The 16,326-nt window shown below is 46.2% G+C and overlaps 3 protein-coding genes across 3 annotated transcripts; 2 read left to right on the top strand and 1 right to left on the bottom strand.

Annotated features, from left to right (window-relative positions):
• The first annotated feature begins 2,755 nt into the window (after window positions 1-2,755).
• LOC120900958 (mitochondrial ribosome-associated GTPase 2) lies at window positions 2,756-4,215 on the top strand. The gene is made up of 2 exons (XM_040308597.1): window positions 2,756-3,026; window positions 3,096-4,215. The coding sequence occupies exons 1-2, from the start codon at window positions 2,871-2,873 to the stop codon at window positions 4,128-4,130; spliced, it is 1,191 nt and encodes a 396-aa protein (XP_040164531.1). The 5' UTR covers window positions 2,756-2,870; the 3' UTR covers window positions 4,131-4,215.
• On the bottom strand, window positions 4,181-7,838 carry LOC120900957 (alanine--tRNA ligase, cytoplasmic). Its single transcript, XM_040308596.1, has 2 exons — window positions 7,617-7,838; window positions 4,181-7,344 (listed from the first exon to the last, which is right to left on the bottom strand). Exon 2 carries the CDS (start codon window positions 7,302-7,304, stop codon window positions 4,401-4,403), a length of 2,904 nt encoding a protein of 967 aa, XP_040164530.1. The 5' UTR covers window positions 7,305-7,344; window positions 7,617-7,838; the 3' UTR covers window positions 4,181-4,400.
• A 1,106-nt stretch (window positions 7,839-8,944) lies between these two features.
• LOC120903995 (WD repeat-containing protein 82) lies at window positions 8,945-10,432 on the top strand. The gene is made up of 2 exons (XM_040313688.1): window positions 8,945-9,829; window positions 9,917-10,432. Exons 1-2 carry the CDS (start codon window positions 9,130-9,132, stop codon window positions 10,156-10,158), a joined length of 942 nt encoding a protein of 313 aa, XP_040169622.1. The 5' UTR covers window positions 8,945-9,129; the 3' UTR covers window positions 10,159-10,432.
• Window positions 10,433-16,326: the final 5,894 nt, after the last annotated feature.

The following is a 16,326-nucleotide window of genomic DNA, read 5'->3' as shown; positions in this document are numbered from 1 at the left end:
GAAAATATGTTTGATTAATACAGCGCCGATTCGGCAGTGATTGGAACGGTTCCCAAAATAAGCCACCCTATGAATGGCTCATTCCGTTACCATTGGTTTTGCACCGTTTGTCAGCTCCATACATACCACCCATCAACAATCCCCCTCTAAAGCAACACAGAGACCGCGCTAATACAGACGTCTGGCAATTAGGGCTTTTTGTTGTGTGCCGCGCCAAGGTGACAAAAATAAACCCGCTCACAACACAGCCCATCGATGGTCCATTGATACATGATTAGCTGATTTCAGCCGGCACCGCGTGGCCAATTAGCTTCATAACACCTTTCCGTATAACGGTCGCTTGTTGTGATTGTTTTATCTTATATTAATCTATCTGCTTTGTCATTTAAACGTTCTGTTTACTAACGTAAGGTTTATCTTATCAGTGTTTAAACTGAATTATATCTCATAGAAAAAATCATAGTGAGTAATGGTTGCGCTGTGACGTCACGGTAGCATATAAATGCTTCTCTTACGTACCATTCGCCCAAGCTGCTCGTCACATGTTTAGCACATTTGCAGCAGCAAAGTGCGCACGGCTTGTCGCATTGGTATGCGAACTTCCTAATTAAAACTAGTCTCAAAGCTAAACTTTTCTTGATTCAACTAGCGTTGGATTGGATTATCTGGTTCGCATAGATGTAGAGTTTAGTAGTGTAAAACTGTGAAGAATTAAGAACTAGTAATGTGTGAAGAATTGGCATTTTTCATTTTTTCCGGCTTATCAATAATCAAAATAACCCTGACGTGAGTTGTTTCGCTAGGTTCTATTTGCTTATACTTTGAATAAGTTTTAAAACTACTCTGAAATAATAACACTAATATTTTAACGATTTTGTTCATGGTTGGTTCATGAACGTATAGAAACTACAAAATCGTTGTAGTTTTATTGATCGTACAAAATTATCAATAAAATAGTATTACAGTGATTTTTTAAATTTCAAATATGTTTCATACATAAGTATTTATGTATACACACTAGTGGTAGGTCAACCGATTCATTTCACGTCCCGATCCAGAGTCGAGTGCGAACCTTTCGGAATCGATTCCGACCCGTGGATGCAGCGAGTTGGGGTCGACTCGAATGATCAGCAAGATGCAACGTGTTCGGGTCGTGCCGAAGTAGATTAGATACCCGACCCGAACTCGCTGCACTAACGGGTTGGAGTCGCTAATGCTTTCTTGCATCTACCGGAACCGTTGCACCTTCTGAACCTGCTTCTACCTTTCTGGTCGGTCCGAACGACCTCAAGAACGTCACTTACGGATGGCTCCATCCCGGTAGTTTCGGGTCGCTCCACCCATAACTAATACATATACATAAACTAGGCTTAATTTGTTTAACATATTGTCAGATAGGTCGGATGAAATCAAAATGCCTTTTTTGCTCACCAATAAAAAAATGAATCTTTTGTACTGGCATTAGTAGACTAGTGTCCTAGTAACCTTCATATATACATGTAAGAATTGTTGCACGATAGTATTAGCCGATGAGCGTGTGAATTATTATAAAGGAGAGAATTCGGATTGTGGAAGTTAGTCGTTACCCAAGTGTCACAAATCCACTAAACGACCACTAAACGGATTCTAAACGACTCAAGCTCTCAACCTAAACGGAATCTAAAAAGACTTCGTTTAGCAGACGGCAAACGACCGATGCATTCTAAAAATAGCAACAAAAAAAAGCTGGTGGCGCCATCTGTTGTTGGGATACCGTTACAGTGGAGCATTCCTAGCTTTTAGAGCTTTCTCTTTCCCTTTGTGCTGTTGTATGGTTTCGCATTGAAGTTATGAATTGCTATAGCTACAACGATGATACAATTGTTTAAAATACTAAACTGTAATGGAAATCACCAGCACTAAAGCACGTATCTGACCACACTACCATTCTTACTGATTTTTGCTCGGAAAGTTAAAAGAGAATAAACGTCATGATTAGATGAAGCTTTTCAAAACACATTGCAAGAAAAGGACAGCAATATAATGAGGAGTTATAAAAAGCAATCTCATCCCCTACATGGGTTCAAGCCTAGAATGGACCGTCCCCCGTGCACCCCGTTTCACTTTCACTTATTCAAGCCGACCTCGGCCGACTCCAGATAACTCCGGATGATTTCGACTGTAGCCGATTCTGGATGACTCCAGACGACTCCGGACGATTCTGAACGACTCCGAACGACTTCGGACGACTCCAGACGACTCCGGACGACGCCAACTCCGGGTGATTCCAAACGACTCCGGACAACTCCGACTCCGAACGAATCCGGGCGACTCCAGACGGCTCCGGATGACTCCGACTCCAGGCGACTCCGAACGACTCCGGACGACTCCGAACGACTCCGGACGACTCCGGACCATTTCTGACGATTCCAAACGACTCCGGATATTGCAGCGTGGACCTACCTTCCGGAGTCGATTCCGAATTTATCGGAGTCGGATCGGAGTTGACTCCGGATTTTTGCCAACTTTACCCATCACGATTGCTGATTCTTTGTCGGCCCTATTCATTATTGCAAGAGTTCTAACACGTATCATGATGACTTTCACGAAATAGTTAAAGTTATTTTAAATACTCTTTTGCATTGATCTTAATTGCAGACAACAATATCGTGATATTAAATGCAGTCATCATTCTCAATAATTTTAAATTGATAAAATCGGTTTAACTGCAACCATGTCGCATGACCGCCCCAGCTTCCATAGTGCAAATCAGCTGTCACTCTTCAAAACCCACAACAAACCGGCAACGTAAACAAACGTGCAACCAGTCCGAATGTTATGCAAAATTGTGCTCCGTTTTTGTGTGCTGAACGAGTGAAACGTGTTTTAAAATGTGGAGCACTATTTTTCGCACATTATTAGCCACACGCCAAAGTCAAGTGATTGCACCGGCAAGACGTGTGCTGCTGCAAGACGTTGCCCGCTACTCTAATCAAAGGATAGCCGTTCCATTGCGCAGCAAAAAGCCCAAATCCAGCAAACCCACGGTGAGAATATTCGACGCGATTTGTTGTTAATTGTTAGTGTTTAACCATTTGCATTTAACAAATTCACAGACACAGTACTTTGTCGACTGTCGACACGTACGCACCATCGGCGGCAAGGGTGGTGACGGATGCGTTTCCTTCCTCCGCCTGTGGTGCAATGAAAATGCCGGCCCCGATGGAGGCGATGGTGGTAACGGTGGGCACGTGGTGCTACAGGCCACGCAGGACGTAAAGGATCTTAACCACATCACTTCGCTGCTCCGTGCGGACGATGGGGAAAAGGGTGCGACCAAGGACTGTCACGGCAAGAACGCAAACCACACGGTCGTGAAGGTACCGATCGGGACGATCGTACGCAATCCCCAGGGCAAGGTGGTGGGCGACCTCAGCAGCGAAGGCATGATGTTTGTGGCAGCACGCGGTGGTGCCGGTGGGAAGGGAAACCATTTCTTCAAGAGCGATCTCGAGCAGGCACCGCAGGTGGCGGAGTTCGGTGCCACTGGGGAGGAAACGGCGTACACGCTGGAACTGCGCAGCATGGCGCACATCGGCTTTATTGGGTTGCCGAACGCGGGAAAGAGCACGCTGTTGCGGGCGATTAGCCGGGCCCGGCCAAAGGTAGCAGCGTACCCGTTTACCACCCTCAAGCCGCACCTCGGGATGGTGCAGTACGATGATTACGAGCAGATTGCGGTGGCGGATCTGCCCGGCTTGATCGAGGGGTCGCACAAGAACAAGGGACTGGGCATACAGTTCCTGAAGCACGCGGAACGCTGCAATGCGCTGCTGTTCGTGATCGATGTATCGGCCGACGAACCGTGGGTTCACTATCACACGCTCCTGCACGAACTGAGCATGTTCAGTGAGGAGCTGGTGACGCGCCCCCGGTTTATCATTGCGAACAAAGTGGATCTTCCCGAGGCGGAGCGAAATGTGGAGCTGCTGGCACACCATGTCGATGTGCCGGTTATTCCCATCAGCGCCAAGATGGGCACTAACATCGCAGAAATGCTGCATGAAATTCGGATCATCTATGAGACGAGTCGAACGGCACGGGAAGCTAGTGAAACAACCGCCGAAGAGCAAAAGGAAGGACCACGATGAAGGGAGGGATAGCGCAAGGGGGAAGCAAACACAAGCAGTACTGGTGGCCATTGAGTAATAAACGAGTAATCTTTATTAAGCTTTAGCTTGCGATTGTTGCATTGTTGGGGCGGGAAAGAAACGCAAAAAATAGAGTAAAAAAATGCACAAAACATGCCGAAATGCACTTCACAGTTTCTCCCGATACGATCAAGGTCGCTGTCTTTCAGGCCAGTACACTACACCTGCCACTACACGCGAAATGCTTCACCGGAACGCCGTTGCACGCGCTTACTCCAGCTTCGAGGCGGCGAAAAGGCGAGCCAACTCCAGAATCTCGTCCGCCTTGTCGAAGTTTCCTCCGGAGGCCTGGGCGGACTCCGGCTTACCGCCACCCTTGCCGCCCATAACCGGCGCAATGTGTGAGATCCATTCGTTCGCCTTCAGGCCCTTGTCGACGGCCGACTTCGGTACGCTGGCGAGGCAGAAAATCTTCTTCGAATCCTCGTCCACCGACACGAACAGCGCGGACTGCTCCGGATTGACCTTGCGCACCTCCTTCAGGGCGGAATCGAGTGCCTTCGTGTTGTTCAGCGCCTCGAGCCGCTGCACCAGGAACGGTGCGTCCTTGTGCGCTTGGGACAGTTCCTTCGCCTTCTCGACCACACCGCTAGCGACGGCCGCCCTGGCGACACGCTCCTTATCGTCCAGCGCCTTCTTCAGCCCCTTCAGTACCGTGCGCAGCTCGTCCTTCTTCACGTACGGTATGGTCGCCTGCGACACATCGTCCGTCAGCTCGATAATCTTCTTCACGTGCTCCTTCGCTTCCCGGCCCTCCTTATCCCCGTCGATCGTGGCCCGCAGTTTGCTCAGCTCCTGCTCGAGCAGTTCCGTCTTTTTTAACGCTTTTAGCGCTTCCGGTCCGGTCAGTGCGACGATGCGCCGGATTCCCTTCGCAATAGCTTCCTCCGTCGTGATGACAAAGTCCACCATGTGGCCGGACTGGTGCAGATGGGTGCCACCGCAAAACTCGACCGAGTTGATCACACCGGCCTCCCCTGTTGGGTCGGCTTCGAGCTGCTCTACCGGCACACCGAACGAAATGACGCGGACCGGATCGGGGTACACCTCATCGAACACGGAGCGCAATCCGCGGATCGTCTTGGCGACTGCCAGGTTCGCTTCCTTCGCGTACACCTGCACATTCCGCTTCACGACTTCGCGCGTCAACCGTTCGGCTTCAGCGACCTGCTCGATGGTCATAGCCGATTTGTTGGTGAAATCGAACCGCAGCTTCTCCGGCACCACCAGCGAGCCTCGCTGATCCGTGTCCTGGCCGAGCACCTTTAGCAGCGAGTGGTTGAGGGCGTGCGTGGCCGAATGATTCTTCATCGTCAGCTGACGGCGCACTACGTCCATGTGGCAGTGCACCTCGTCCCCGACGCGAAGCGTACCCTCAACCACACCAATGTGCAGCACGTATCCTCCCCGGTTGTACACGAGCGACACGTTAAACTCGCTGCTCTCGTCGTTCACCTTCACCAGAAAGCCCTGGTCGTAGATCTGGCCGCCGCTTTCGGCGTAAAAGTTGGTACGATCCAGTATCACTCCACACTCCTGGCCGGCCTGCACTTCCTCCACGAAGGCGTTGTTAAAGCGCAGGGCCACGATCTTGCCCGTGCACGGTTCGAACACGTACTGCGCCAGCGGGTCGATCGATTCCGCCTTGTACCGGTACTTGAACGAATCGTCCGTCGCGGGCACCTTGCGCTCCTGCAGCTCCGAGATGCCGTGCACGTCCAGATCGATCGTGGCCGTCTTGGACTTTTCCTTGCCCTGCGATATAATGTACGATTCGTGCTTGGCCTTCTCGTACCCTTCCATGTCGATCGTCATCTGCTTCTCCTCCGCCATCAGCAGCGTCAGATCGATCGGGAAGCCGTACGTATCGTACAGGCGCCAGGCCACATCGCCCGGAATCACCTTGCTATTGCCCAGCTTCGCGATCGTGCGGTTCAACAGATTACGTCCGCGGGTAAGCGTCTTCAGGAACTGTTGCTCCTCCTCATTGATCACGTTCTTGATGTGCTGCGGATCTTTGCGCACCTCCGGGAACGTTTCCCCCAGCAGCTGCACCACCGTATCCACCAGCGTGGCAAAGAATCCCGGCTTCGCGTTCAGCTTCTCCGTGGCGTACCGCACGGCACGACGCAGAATGCGCCGCAGCACATAGCCGCGCCCAGTGTTGTCCGGGAATCCACCGTCGGCCAGCGCGATCGTGATCGTACGAGCGTGATCCGCCAGCACACGGTACGCCATATCCACCCCGTCACTATCGTCCGCACCGACCCGGCCCTGGTATGCTGCTGCACCCGTGCCCTTCTGAATCGCATCAAACAGCGGCATAAACACGTCCGTATCGTAGTTCGACCGCTTGTCCTGTATCACCGACACGAGCCGCTCGAACCCCATTCCACAATCGATGTGCTTCTTGGGCAGCAGCTTCAGCGAACTGTCCTGCTCGCGGTTGTACTGGATGAACACCAGATTCCAAATCTCCAGCACGTCCGGATCGTCCATATTGACCAGCTCCGGCACGCTGCGGCCACCGATGCGATCGAAATGCAGCTCCGAGCACGGTCCACACGGGCCGGTTTCGCCCATCTCCCAGAAGTTGTCCTTCATGCTTCCGGGCAGGATGTGTTCCTCCTTCACGCCCAGCTTCAGCCAAATCTCGCGACACTCCAGATCCGGCTCCAGGCCCGACTCGGGATGGCCCCCGAAGTACGTCACGTACAGGCGCTCCTTCGGCAGCTTCAGCCGCTCGGTCAGCAGCTCCCACGCCCACGTACAGATCTCCTTCTTGAAGTAGTCGCCAAACGACCAGTTGCCCAGCATCTCGAAGAACGTGTGATGGTACACATCCTTGCCGACGTCGTCCAGATCGTTGTGCTTGCCGCCGGCACGGATGCACTTCTGCGTGTTGGCCGTGCGCACCCACTTCGCCATGTCGCTGTTCGGGTCGACCGTGCCGAGAAAGATCGGCTTGAACTGGTTCATGCCCGCATTGGCGAACAGCAGCGTCGGATCGTCCAGCGGGATCACCGACGACGAGTGCACGTAGAGATGCTCCTTCTCCTTGAAGAAGTCGAGAAAGATGCTCCGGATCTGGGAGGCGGTCAGCGAGGTGTCCATGGTTGATAGGCACAGAGGGTGTGTGTGTGTATGCAAAATGCTGCAAGAGTAATGGGGAGAAAAGAAAATCGATCAACAGCGGTGCCTTTTTAACCTATAAAACCAGTTTGAACGGTGAGTGTAGTTCGATCGTAGATGTTACTTTCACTTCTTATGCATTCCGAGCATGCAATGTGACACGCGTACAATCTTGGGGAAAGGCCTTCCATGTCCCTCCCAATAGCCCACTATTATTTCATCACCCACACCCGATTGCGGATTTGTCGCTAATCTATCTTCACCTTTGTACCGGTGCCCGTCCTCTCTACTTACCGGTGAGGCAAAGGGACGAGGAAGCAAAACTACCAATGCAGTACTTTCGGGCACCTTAAAATCTGCACCCTACGCAATGCGAACTGAGAGATAAGCCTTTCCTTGGCGTAAGATCGGCCTCTTTATCCACGTTTTATTTTCCGGCACAAACACCACCACGCGAACCGTGAAATAAAAAACAACCTTTCTGCAAGGGTCTGTGCGTGTGTGTGCAGCGGTCTGTCTGCAGGTAAACTGACAGCCGGTTGACAGTTGCATAGTGGGTGCCGTTTCATCTGTTGGTTGTTTTGGTAATTATTTTTTTACAAACAGATTTTTCTGATTTTAAAGGCATTTCTGATTCCTTCTTTGATAACAACGAAAAATTCAACCATTTTTTTTAAATCTAGAAGCAACCGATAAGAATCATTTATCAACAAAATTGACAAAGTACCAGACACACTGTGCCTTGGAACTCGTTCGCAGAGTACGAAATTTGAAAGAATATTTTTTTAGTCAATTTTTTATGCAACAATTATATCAGAATGAAATCGTTGATTTGCGTGAATTACGGTACGATCCATTTCATTCCGAGTTTTATAAAAAGAAATATAAAAATAGAAAATAAAACAGCAAGCAAAAGAACTCATTGTAAAACATTGCTAAAATGGTTCGAGAGGGCATTATTGTCCATCGATAGACAAATAAACATAAACATAAATTGACGTCGTGACCGCGACGAACTCCACTGTGCTCGCCTTTTGACGTTTGAGCGCAGTGTGGCCAGATTATTTTGGCGGATTTCGGTAGGAGCACCAACATTTTACGTGTAGTTTTCGGTAGGTTAAAACTAGAAACTCAGGGGGGGGTGCTTACGCGTAAAATAAAAGTTCCATCTCACGAGAATATGCATCCTCTATCTAGGATATGGATTAGATTTGGTTCAGCGGTTATACAAAAGAAGGTCTATCTGAAGTGTCGATCTGAAAATTGTACTAAGAATTTTAAGCCAAAGAAGGACTAAGATGCACATTTTCTTCTCAGCGGTGGCAAGTTCTTTTTCTTGGGGCTTTAATTTATTACAAAAATTTTAACGGATAAGATTTTGAATTTAAAACGCATGTAGCATTTTTCAAGTGCCAGGCAAACAAACGTGCATTTGCACGATAAGTAACAAATAAGGACAGCGATCCTTGAAACAGCATCCCAAGCGCCTCAGAATCAGCTTAAACGACTGGAAAATCAAATATCTGTGATTTTCGGTAGGACATCGGTAGTTTTAGGGTTGTCATCTGTGAATCGGTAGGCATATAAAAAATCTGTATCTCTGGTCACTCTGTTTGAGCGCTCAGCGCTGTCGTGTTGTTTCGGCATCAAAACGTAAACAAGCCCAAGCGCACCGGCATCATCACCGCAAAAGCAAGCTCCCACCGCCAAACGGACAGTATTCAGCAAGTAGATTTGCTACCTTCCTCCCTTTCTTTTCACCCTCCCGTACAGTGTAAAAGCCGGCAAAGTGGCGGACGTACCGAAAATGAAGTTGATCGACTCCGTCGTACGGAGCTTCAAGGTGGCGAAGGTGTTCCGCGAGAACACCGACAAAATCAACGCCATCGACTTCTCCGCGAACGGGGAGATGCTGATCTCGTGCAGCGAGGACGATCAGATCGTGCTGTACGACTGCGAGAAGGGTACGCAGATCCGGACGGTCAACTCGAAAAAGTACGGCGTGGATCTGATACACTTCACACACGCGAACAACACGGCGATACATAGCTCGACCAAGGTGGACGATACGATCCGGTACCTGAGCCTGCACGACAACAAATATCTGCGGTACTTCCCGGGCCACACGAAGAAGGTCATTTCGCTCAACATCTCCCCGGTGGAGGATACGTTCCTGTCCGGGTCGCTCGATAAGACGCTTCGGCTGTGGGATCTCCGCTCGCCCAACTGTCAGGGTGTGATGCAGCTGAACGGCCGACCGGTAGCGGCGTACGATCCGGAGGGGTTGATCTTTGCCGCCGGCGTCAACTCGGAAAGCATAAAGCTGTACGATTTGCGCTCGTTCGATAAGGGCCCGTTTGTGACGTTTAAGCTGAATCAGGAGAAGGAATGTGACTGGACGGGGCTCAAGTTTTCCCGGGACGGTAAAACCATTCTGATCAGTACGAACGGATCGATCATTCGATTAATTGACGCGTTCCATGGGACCCCGCTGCAAACATTTACGGGTAAGTGTGTCAGCAGATTTAAAAAAAGCGCCGGCTTGGTCTTTTACCCAAGCTAATTGTTTTTATTTTTTAATATTATTTCTTTAGGACATCTCAACAACAAGGGAATTCCCATCGAAGCATCGTTTAGCCCCGATTCGCAGTTCATCTTTTCCGGCAGTACGGACGGCCGGGTGCACGTGTGGAACGCGGACACGGGGTACAAAATTTGCGTCCTAAATGGTGACCATCCCGGCCCGGTGCAGTGTGTGCAGTTCAATCCGAAGTTTATGATGCTTGCGTCTGCCTGCACCAACATGGCATTCTGGCTGCCGACGGGCGAGGAATAATTCGGGATATTGCTTTTTTTAAAAGGGGATTCTATTAAGAGAGTGTAGTTGTAGAAACATCTTGTCAACAAAACAACCTCAAACCAGGACACTGCTAGCGATAGCTTTTTTGGACCGAAACGATACAGCAGTTTACGAAAGCGGCCGCAACTATCGTACGACTCGTGTGTATGATCTACGAAACACTACGCAATAGCTTCTAATATTGAAGAAAGTATGTTTAAGAATCAAATAAAAAGCATAAACCATATTCTTGAGATTGTCTTTTAAATAAGTAAAGCCCATTTCAATAATAATCAAGCCTTATTTAGAAAACCGGATAAACCCCATGGAAAGAACCACTCAGTGCTTTCAAAGGTACAGAACTTGCTCGGTCGAAGTATGCCAGATGTTTGTGACTATGGAAATGCAAGTGTGTGTGTGAACAATTTTGGCACCTGGTTGCCATGCAATTTGGTATACTGACATGTGCTATGTTTATTTATATTGAAAAAGTCCTCTACCGTGAATATTCAACGTAGTTTTGTCAACACGACAGTTCAGGTAAGTAACATAAGCTGTCCTGTCCTGGTCGTTATATGTTCAAAAACAAAGCCAAATGTGTGGTCATTTCCTAAGTTTCAAACGCTAGATTGTTTGGTGGCGCTAGCACAGCCCAGGTATGTCAAACTGGCGGCTCGCAGTATGCAGTAGTGATGGGTAAACTCAACAAAAATCCGGAATCGCTTCCGAATGATTCCGCCAAAATTGGAAGCGGTTCCGGAAGCTAGGTGCAAAATTTCGAACTCGCAGCTGACCGGACCCGTTAGGAGCCGTCCGGAGCCGTCCGGATCCGGTTGGAGCCGTCGGAGTCAGACCTCAGGCTGTTACAACGACTCCAACGGCTCCAACCGGCTCCGTTGGCTACGACGGCTCCGACGGCTCCGACGGTTCCGACTGCTTCAGCCGGCTCTGGACGACTCCGACCGGCTCCGGACGGCTCCGACAGCTCCGTATGGCTCAGATCGGCTCCGACCGGCTCCTAACGGCTCCGGGTGGAATCGACGGTTTGAATTTGTCGGAATCGGAACCGGAGCAGCAATGCTCGGAAGCGATTCCGAGCCGTGGGTGCGATTCCGATGACACATCACTAGTATGCAGACCACGACACTGGTGATGGGAAAAAATAGGTTTTCGTCGGAATCGATTCCGGATAGTAGGCCCAGAATCAGTTTTCTTAATTGATTGCGGAATCTGCTCCGGAATTGTCCTCGACTGTCCTCGGCATCGACCAGGAAAACTGCAATCTGCTCCGGAATCGGAATCGGAATTGGCTCTGGAATCAGAATCGGTTTCAGAATATGAATCGGTTCCGGAGTCGGAATCAGGTACGCAATCGGAATTTGATTCCCAGGATGATTCCGATTCCGAAGTCGATTTCGATTCCAGACCAATTCCGATTCCGGACTCGAAGTCATCTCATTGCATTGAACAGTTCTTGAAGTAAATTATATTGATTTGACGTTTCATCTGTCAAATTTAGAAAAATGCGTACCTCCGAAACTCGGGAACAGACTGTACATACGGCACCGCGAGTGGCAAATTTTCAAATGGGTCTTTTGCTGCGTGCAATTTGATGCAATACGCGGCTGATGGTATTATTTATTAAAATCATGCAACTCTAAAGCATTTAAAGAGTACTGTTTTCTTTGCATTCATCAATTTTAAGTAGCCAATGTTTCCTCGTGTTCGTTTTTGTCTAATGGTTTGAATGTGCACGCAGTTATTGACCACACAAATTGGTAGTCAAGCTCACTGTGCGTCGACGGTGTATAGCGCCCTCTAGCAAATGCTAGCTAAAGCTAGGCTTAAGGGGGTTGCTACAACATTTGAATTTGAATTTCTACGATTTGTTTTTGAGAAATAACTGCTCTTTAAAAATGCTTGTGTTTGAATCAAAAATGGAGTTTAGCTATAGCACACATAAATTCGCGTGATTTTAAATCAGTAAAGTAGGTTTCTACATTTTGTTATTTGATGTGCAACGTAAAAACAGGCTCGTTTTGACTGCAGATGGATGGATCGCCATACCCACGGTCTATGGTCTATGTGTCCATTTTTGATGATAAAAATGTTTTAAAATTAAATTTGAATTATTTTGCATCCGTTTTGGTATTGCAAACGCGTTCGAAAATGTTCCTGCAACAAATAAACGTAAAATAAATCGATTTGTTTCTCTTGAAACAAAAATGTTCCCACAAAGTGTTAGTTTGATGGCTCGTCCAAACTATTTGGCAACAAATGTTCCCACAACATTTTTTTATACCAGGGCCTAAGCCAAGCCAATCTGCTCGGTGCTAGTAATGGGGAGGCTAAGAAGTGTGTGATATAAATACAATAATCTCAATCTGCATTTCTTCTCGTTGAACCAATTGTGTATTTTGCATATTTTTTGTAATAAAACTGTTCTTTATTAACTTATATTATATTAACTTAACTTAACTTAACTTAACTTAAGATTAACTTATATTATAATATGAGTAAAATCACACAAACAAGTATTACGGCCAAACCCGTTCCGTCTGATTTTATCAAACATTTTTGTTGATTTTTAAATGAAATAAACAATGAATATTTTTCCTAATCGATAATAATTGGATTTTTATTGTGAATTTTAAAGATTACATTGGGATGAGGCCAAATATTTAAATTTAACATAAATTCAACATAAAAGCAACGCTTTTGCAATGCAATATTTGAGAAAACGCGAGTCTTTAAACAATTTTATTGTCCGTTCTGCTCCATTTTTTAATCCCTAGATGTGACTTTGTTTTTAGCAGGAGAAGCGTTTAGTGTAAGCAAAGAATCTTGGCAAAGAAAGTCGCACCCCAAATTGAATCTATTCGTACGTGTCTTTTGCCACTTTTTGTAAGCAAATTTACACGGAAATTATATGCAATAAATTGAATTTCGATAAAAAAAGGAGGAGGGCTTTATTTGATTTACTCAGGAAATGTTTAACGGATCATCCCGGTATCGCCACGCAAGAAACGAAATCGACTCATGCAAATTCGACTCAATCGACTCAAATGAAGGCATTGCAGCAATTGAAGACGAATTTAATTTGTCAACGATCTACTACGCGATGAGAATGAGCAATGAGGTTTCTCAGTGATGCTTCATAAATAGATACATTCTGAAATAAAAACAGACATGGACCTTTGCTTCTTTTTCAGCGCTCTACATAACACCCCATCGAAAGCAGAATGGAATCTCCCCTCTTTTCGAATTTCTAAAGTGGTACGTCTGAAGCATGAGCATTAATATGTTTACAAAAAACGTCCACCACGATTGTAGCCAACGATTGTAGTGATTATCGCAAGCACAACCAGCAACCACGTGCGAATCGTTCCCGTGGACCACATATGCTATCGCTCTGATATGCAAGCCGAAACCGTACCAAATTGTTCCCAAGCTTTCAATTTGCTAAACGATTTCGAACGTTTAGCAGTTTTTATTTTATAACCGAGAACCGCGCGGCAAACAACGTGCGGCCTTCCTCGAAACGCTTATAACCGGCTCGCAAAATTGTCGAACGATCCAGCAGCAGTTGGATTGCTCCCTTGTGGCTTCCATTTCGCGGGACGGACCGCGGGATAGCAAAAAAAAAACCCAACGGCCATTGCAATATCTATAAAGCAATTTATTCTCCAACCAAACGATGATTGTTTTTCGTCGATTTTGTTTCCTTCCTCGCCGGTCGTTCCGCACACACGCTAGTTGGCTGGGCCGAGCTCGACTGAGGTGGACAATTGAACATCAATTCCGATCGGTGGCAGTGTCCCAGTGTCCCAGACGCACGGCGTAGCAATCGAAATCGAGAGAGGGGGTTTTGCTTTTGCAATTTCCATCCCCGTCGCCCCGTTGCCAGCCGTTGTTTGCTGGCGGAAAACCAATCCGATCGGGTGTGTTTGTTTCTGATATTCATTTTTTTCTCCTCTCGACGTACCGGCGATACCGATGGCATTCGATGGTTCCGGATGTAAAAACGCGCACATACCCATAGACACGCCAAATCCAACGGAACCGGGTCCTCCACACAGGTGGATTGGTGGGTCCGTTTTTCCCAAGGCACGGTTTCCAATTTGCCGAAAGCTTTGTTGCTTTCAATATTGTTATTTTCGGAATGAAATGTGTCATCTGCGTATCGGGCGTTGGAGTTATGCGTTTTCATTTTTTCTTACTTTTGTTTGAATGTATGACGTTTATTGGTTCTTGTAAAGTAGGAAGTAATGTGTGAATTAAATCTACTTTTCGTAGCAAGTGTTGTCCATTTCATGGTAATCTGCTTTACTGAATTAAAAAATATTGTCAAAAATATTGTGTATTGTGTTTGCATGGACAGTCAAACCCTTTAAAAACACTTCAAATTAGTAAAATTTGAAGTAAATTGTCTTATAATTTTTTTATTTTGTATCTCAATGTATAAAAATCATATTTATATTTTTTAAAGCAATCCATTAAAACAGTGTGAAATTATCATTTTTATAGTAGGTAATCGATAGCAAGATTTTCTTTAATTTTAGACGCTTTATAGGTACAGTCAGTCCAAAAAGTATTCGTCTAGCTGAATATTTTGCAGAAAAGGGCGAATTATGGCCGCAATACGTATGGGGTGATAAAAGTAATGATAAAAAGACCATCATAAAAAGACCATCAATACACACATTTTGCAAAAAAAAGTATTCAAATAGTGCAATAGCAACTAAAATACATAAAAAACTAAAAAAAGTCGTTTGATGGGCGCGCAAAAAGTATTCCTCCATCTAGCTTTTTAATTATTCACGCTGGACAAACACTACGTAGACGTGAATTAAATTTATTATTCTCAATATGCTGGTGACTTCCTTCTAAAATAATGCATTTCTGTTGTTTCAATTGCACTTCAAGCGGTCAGAGAGGCACTAAAGGCGGGGGAGTTAAATGATTTGAGCATGAAGGCGCAAATCGTATCTTTAACTTATGCATAACCTATCCTACCCATTTTTGAAGGTTACAAAATGTGTGGAGGCCTCGTTCCTTCAGTTGATCAGAGTTTGGCCATTTTTCTGATACTAATTGTGTGACAAACTGCCATGTAAGCAGCCATCCTTGACAGTTAATCTAACGAAAGATGCGGTTTAATGTCCAAAAAATCAAATACTACTCAGTAATCAGTGAATTTTATGATGACCAATAAGATAAAGAAAAGAGATAAAACACATTTGGTTGATGGGTCATGCTGCATTTCATCGTAGCTGGTCAAGTAATAGCTTGAATGAGTGAGTTGTTACAAACATGTTTTGTTTGAATAATACCATACACAGAAATTGCCCAATTTTGTTAAGGTGCCTCAAATAATTCAGGAATTTATTTGAAATTAGGCTCTACTAACATATTAAAACGCCGGTCTCGTAGTATAGTCGTCAACTCGTACGACTTAACAACATGCCCGTCATGGGTTAAATCCCCAAATAGACCGTGCCGCCATACGTAGGACTGACTATCCTGCTATGGGGGGAAATCAATTAGTCACTGAAAGCCAAGCCCACAAGTGGTACAGGCAGGCCTTGACCGTCAACGGTTGTTGAGCCAAAGAAGAAGAAGAAGAAGAACATATTAAAACATATTTAAATCACCAAGCTCATACGGCCGACGTCTACCATAGCGAAAACTGTCTAGGCAGTAGCAAAATTTTGGCAGCAGCAAAATCTCGTGTAACGGTAGCATCATGGAGTCATGATACTAGGGCTCAGTGAGAAAATGTGATCTAGAAAAAAGATTCAGATTGATAGAAAATGAGATCGTGAAATATCTTCTTGCATGTTTTAAGTACTTTGAGTCCCAGTTCTGAAAAAAATTACTTAAAATGTATCACATGTTTCAAGAACAGTCGTGCTGGAGAACATACAAGGGATTGTCATTTGCCCGAAACGCCAAAACAGGTGAAATAAAACTGATGTAAATGATTCGGTATACTCTCAATATGATATCAGTTGCCATTTTTTCAATGGAACTTGGCCACGTAGTCCGGAAATGCAATATTTCTACCATAGCATAATTGGAATAAGTCTTGTAGGATGAGTGGGCCAAAAATACGCCTTTTTAAAGGTTCAAATGAGTTCTTGCGTTGTGCAAGTAGTCACCAAT

Source organism: Anopheles arabiensis, chromosome 3, assembly GCF_016920715.1.
Source record: "Anopheles arabiensis isolate DONGOLA chromosome 3, AaraD3, whole genome shotgun sequence".
Classification (NCBI taxonomy): domain Eukaryota; kingdom Metazoa; phylum Arthropoda; class Insecta; order Diptera; family Culicidae; genus Anopheles; species Anopheles arabiensis.
The sequence above is the reverse complement of the archived record's forward strand: the minus strand, read 5'-3'. Positions and strand labels throughout refer to the sequence as shown.

Coding starts and splice junctions, on each gene's coding strand:
- LOC120900958 (XM_040308597.1), top strand. CDS start 2,871: ATGTGGAGCACTATTTTTCGCACATTATTAGCCACACGCCAAAGTCAA. Junction 3,027..3,095: donor CCAAATCCAGCAAACCCACG/GTGAGAATATTC, acceptor ACAAATTCACAG/ACACAGTACTTTGTCGACTG.
- LOC120900957 (XM_040308596.1), bottom strand. CDS start 7,304: ATGGACACCTCGCTGACCGCCTCCCAGATCCGGAGCATCTTTCTCGAC.
- LOC120903995 (XM_040313688.1), top strand. CDS start 9,130: ATGAAGTTGATCGACTCCGTCGTACGGAGCTTCAAGGTGGCGAAGGTG. Junction 9,830..9,916: donor CCCGCTGCAAACATTTACGG/GTAAGTGTGTCA, acceptor TTATTTCTTTAG/GACATCTCAACAACAAGGGA.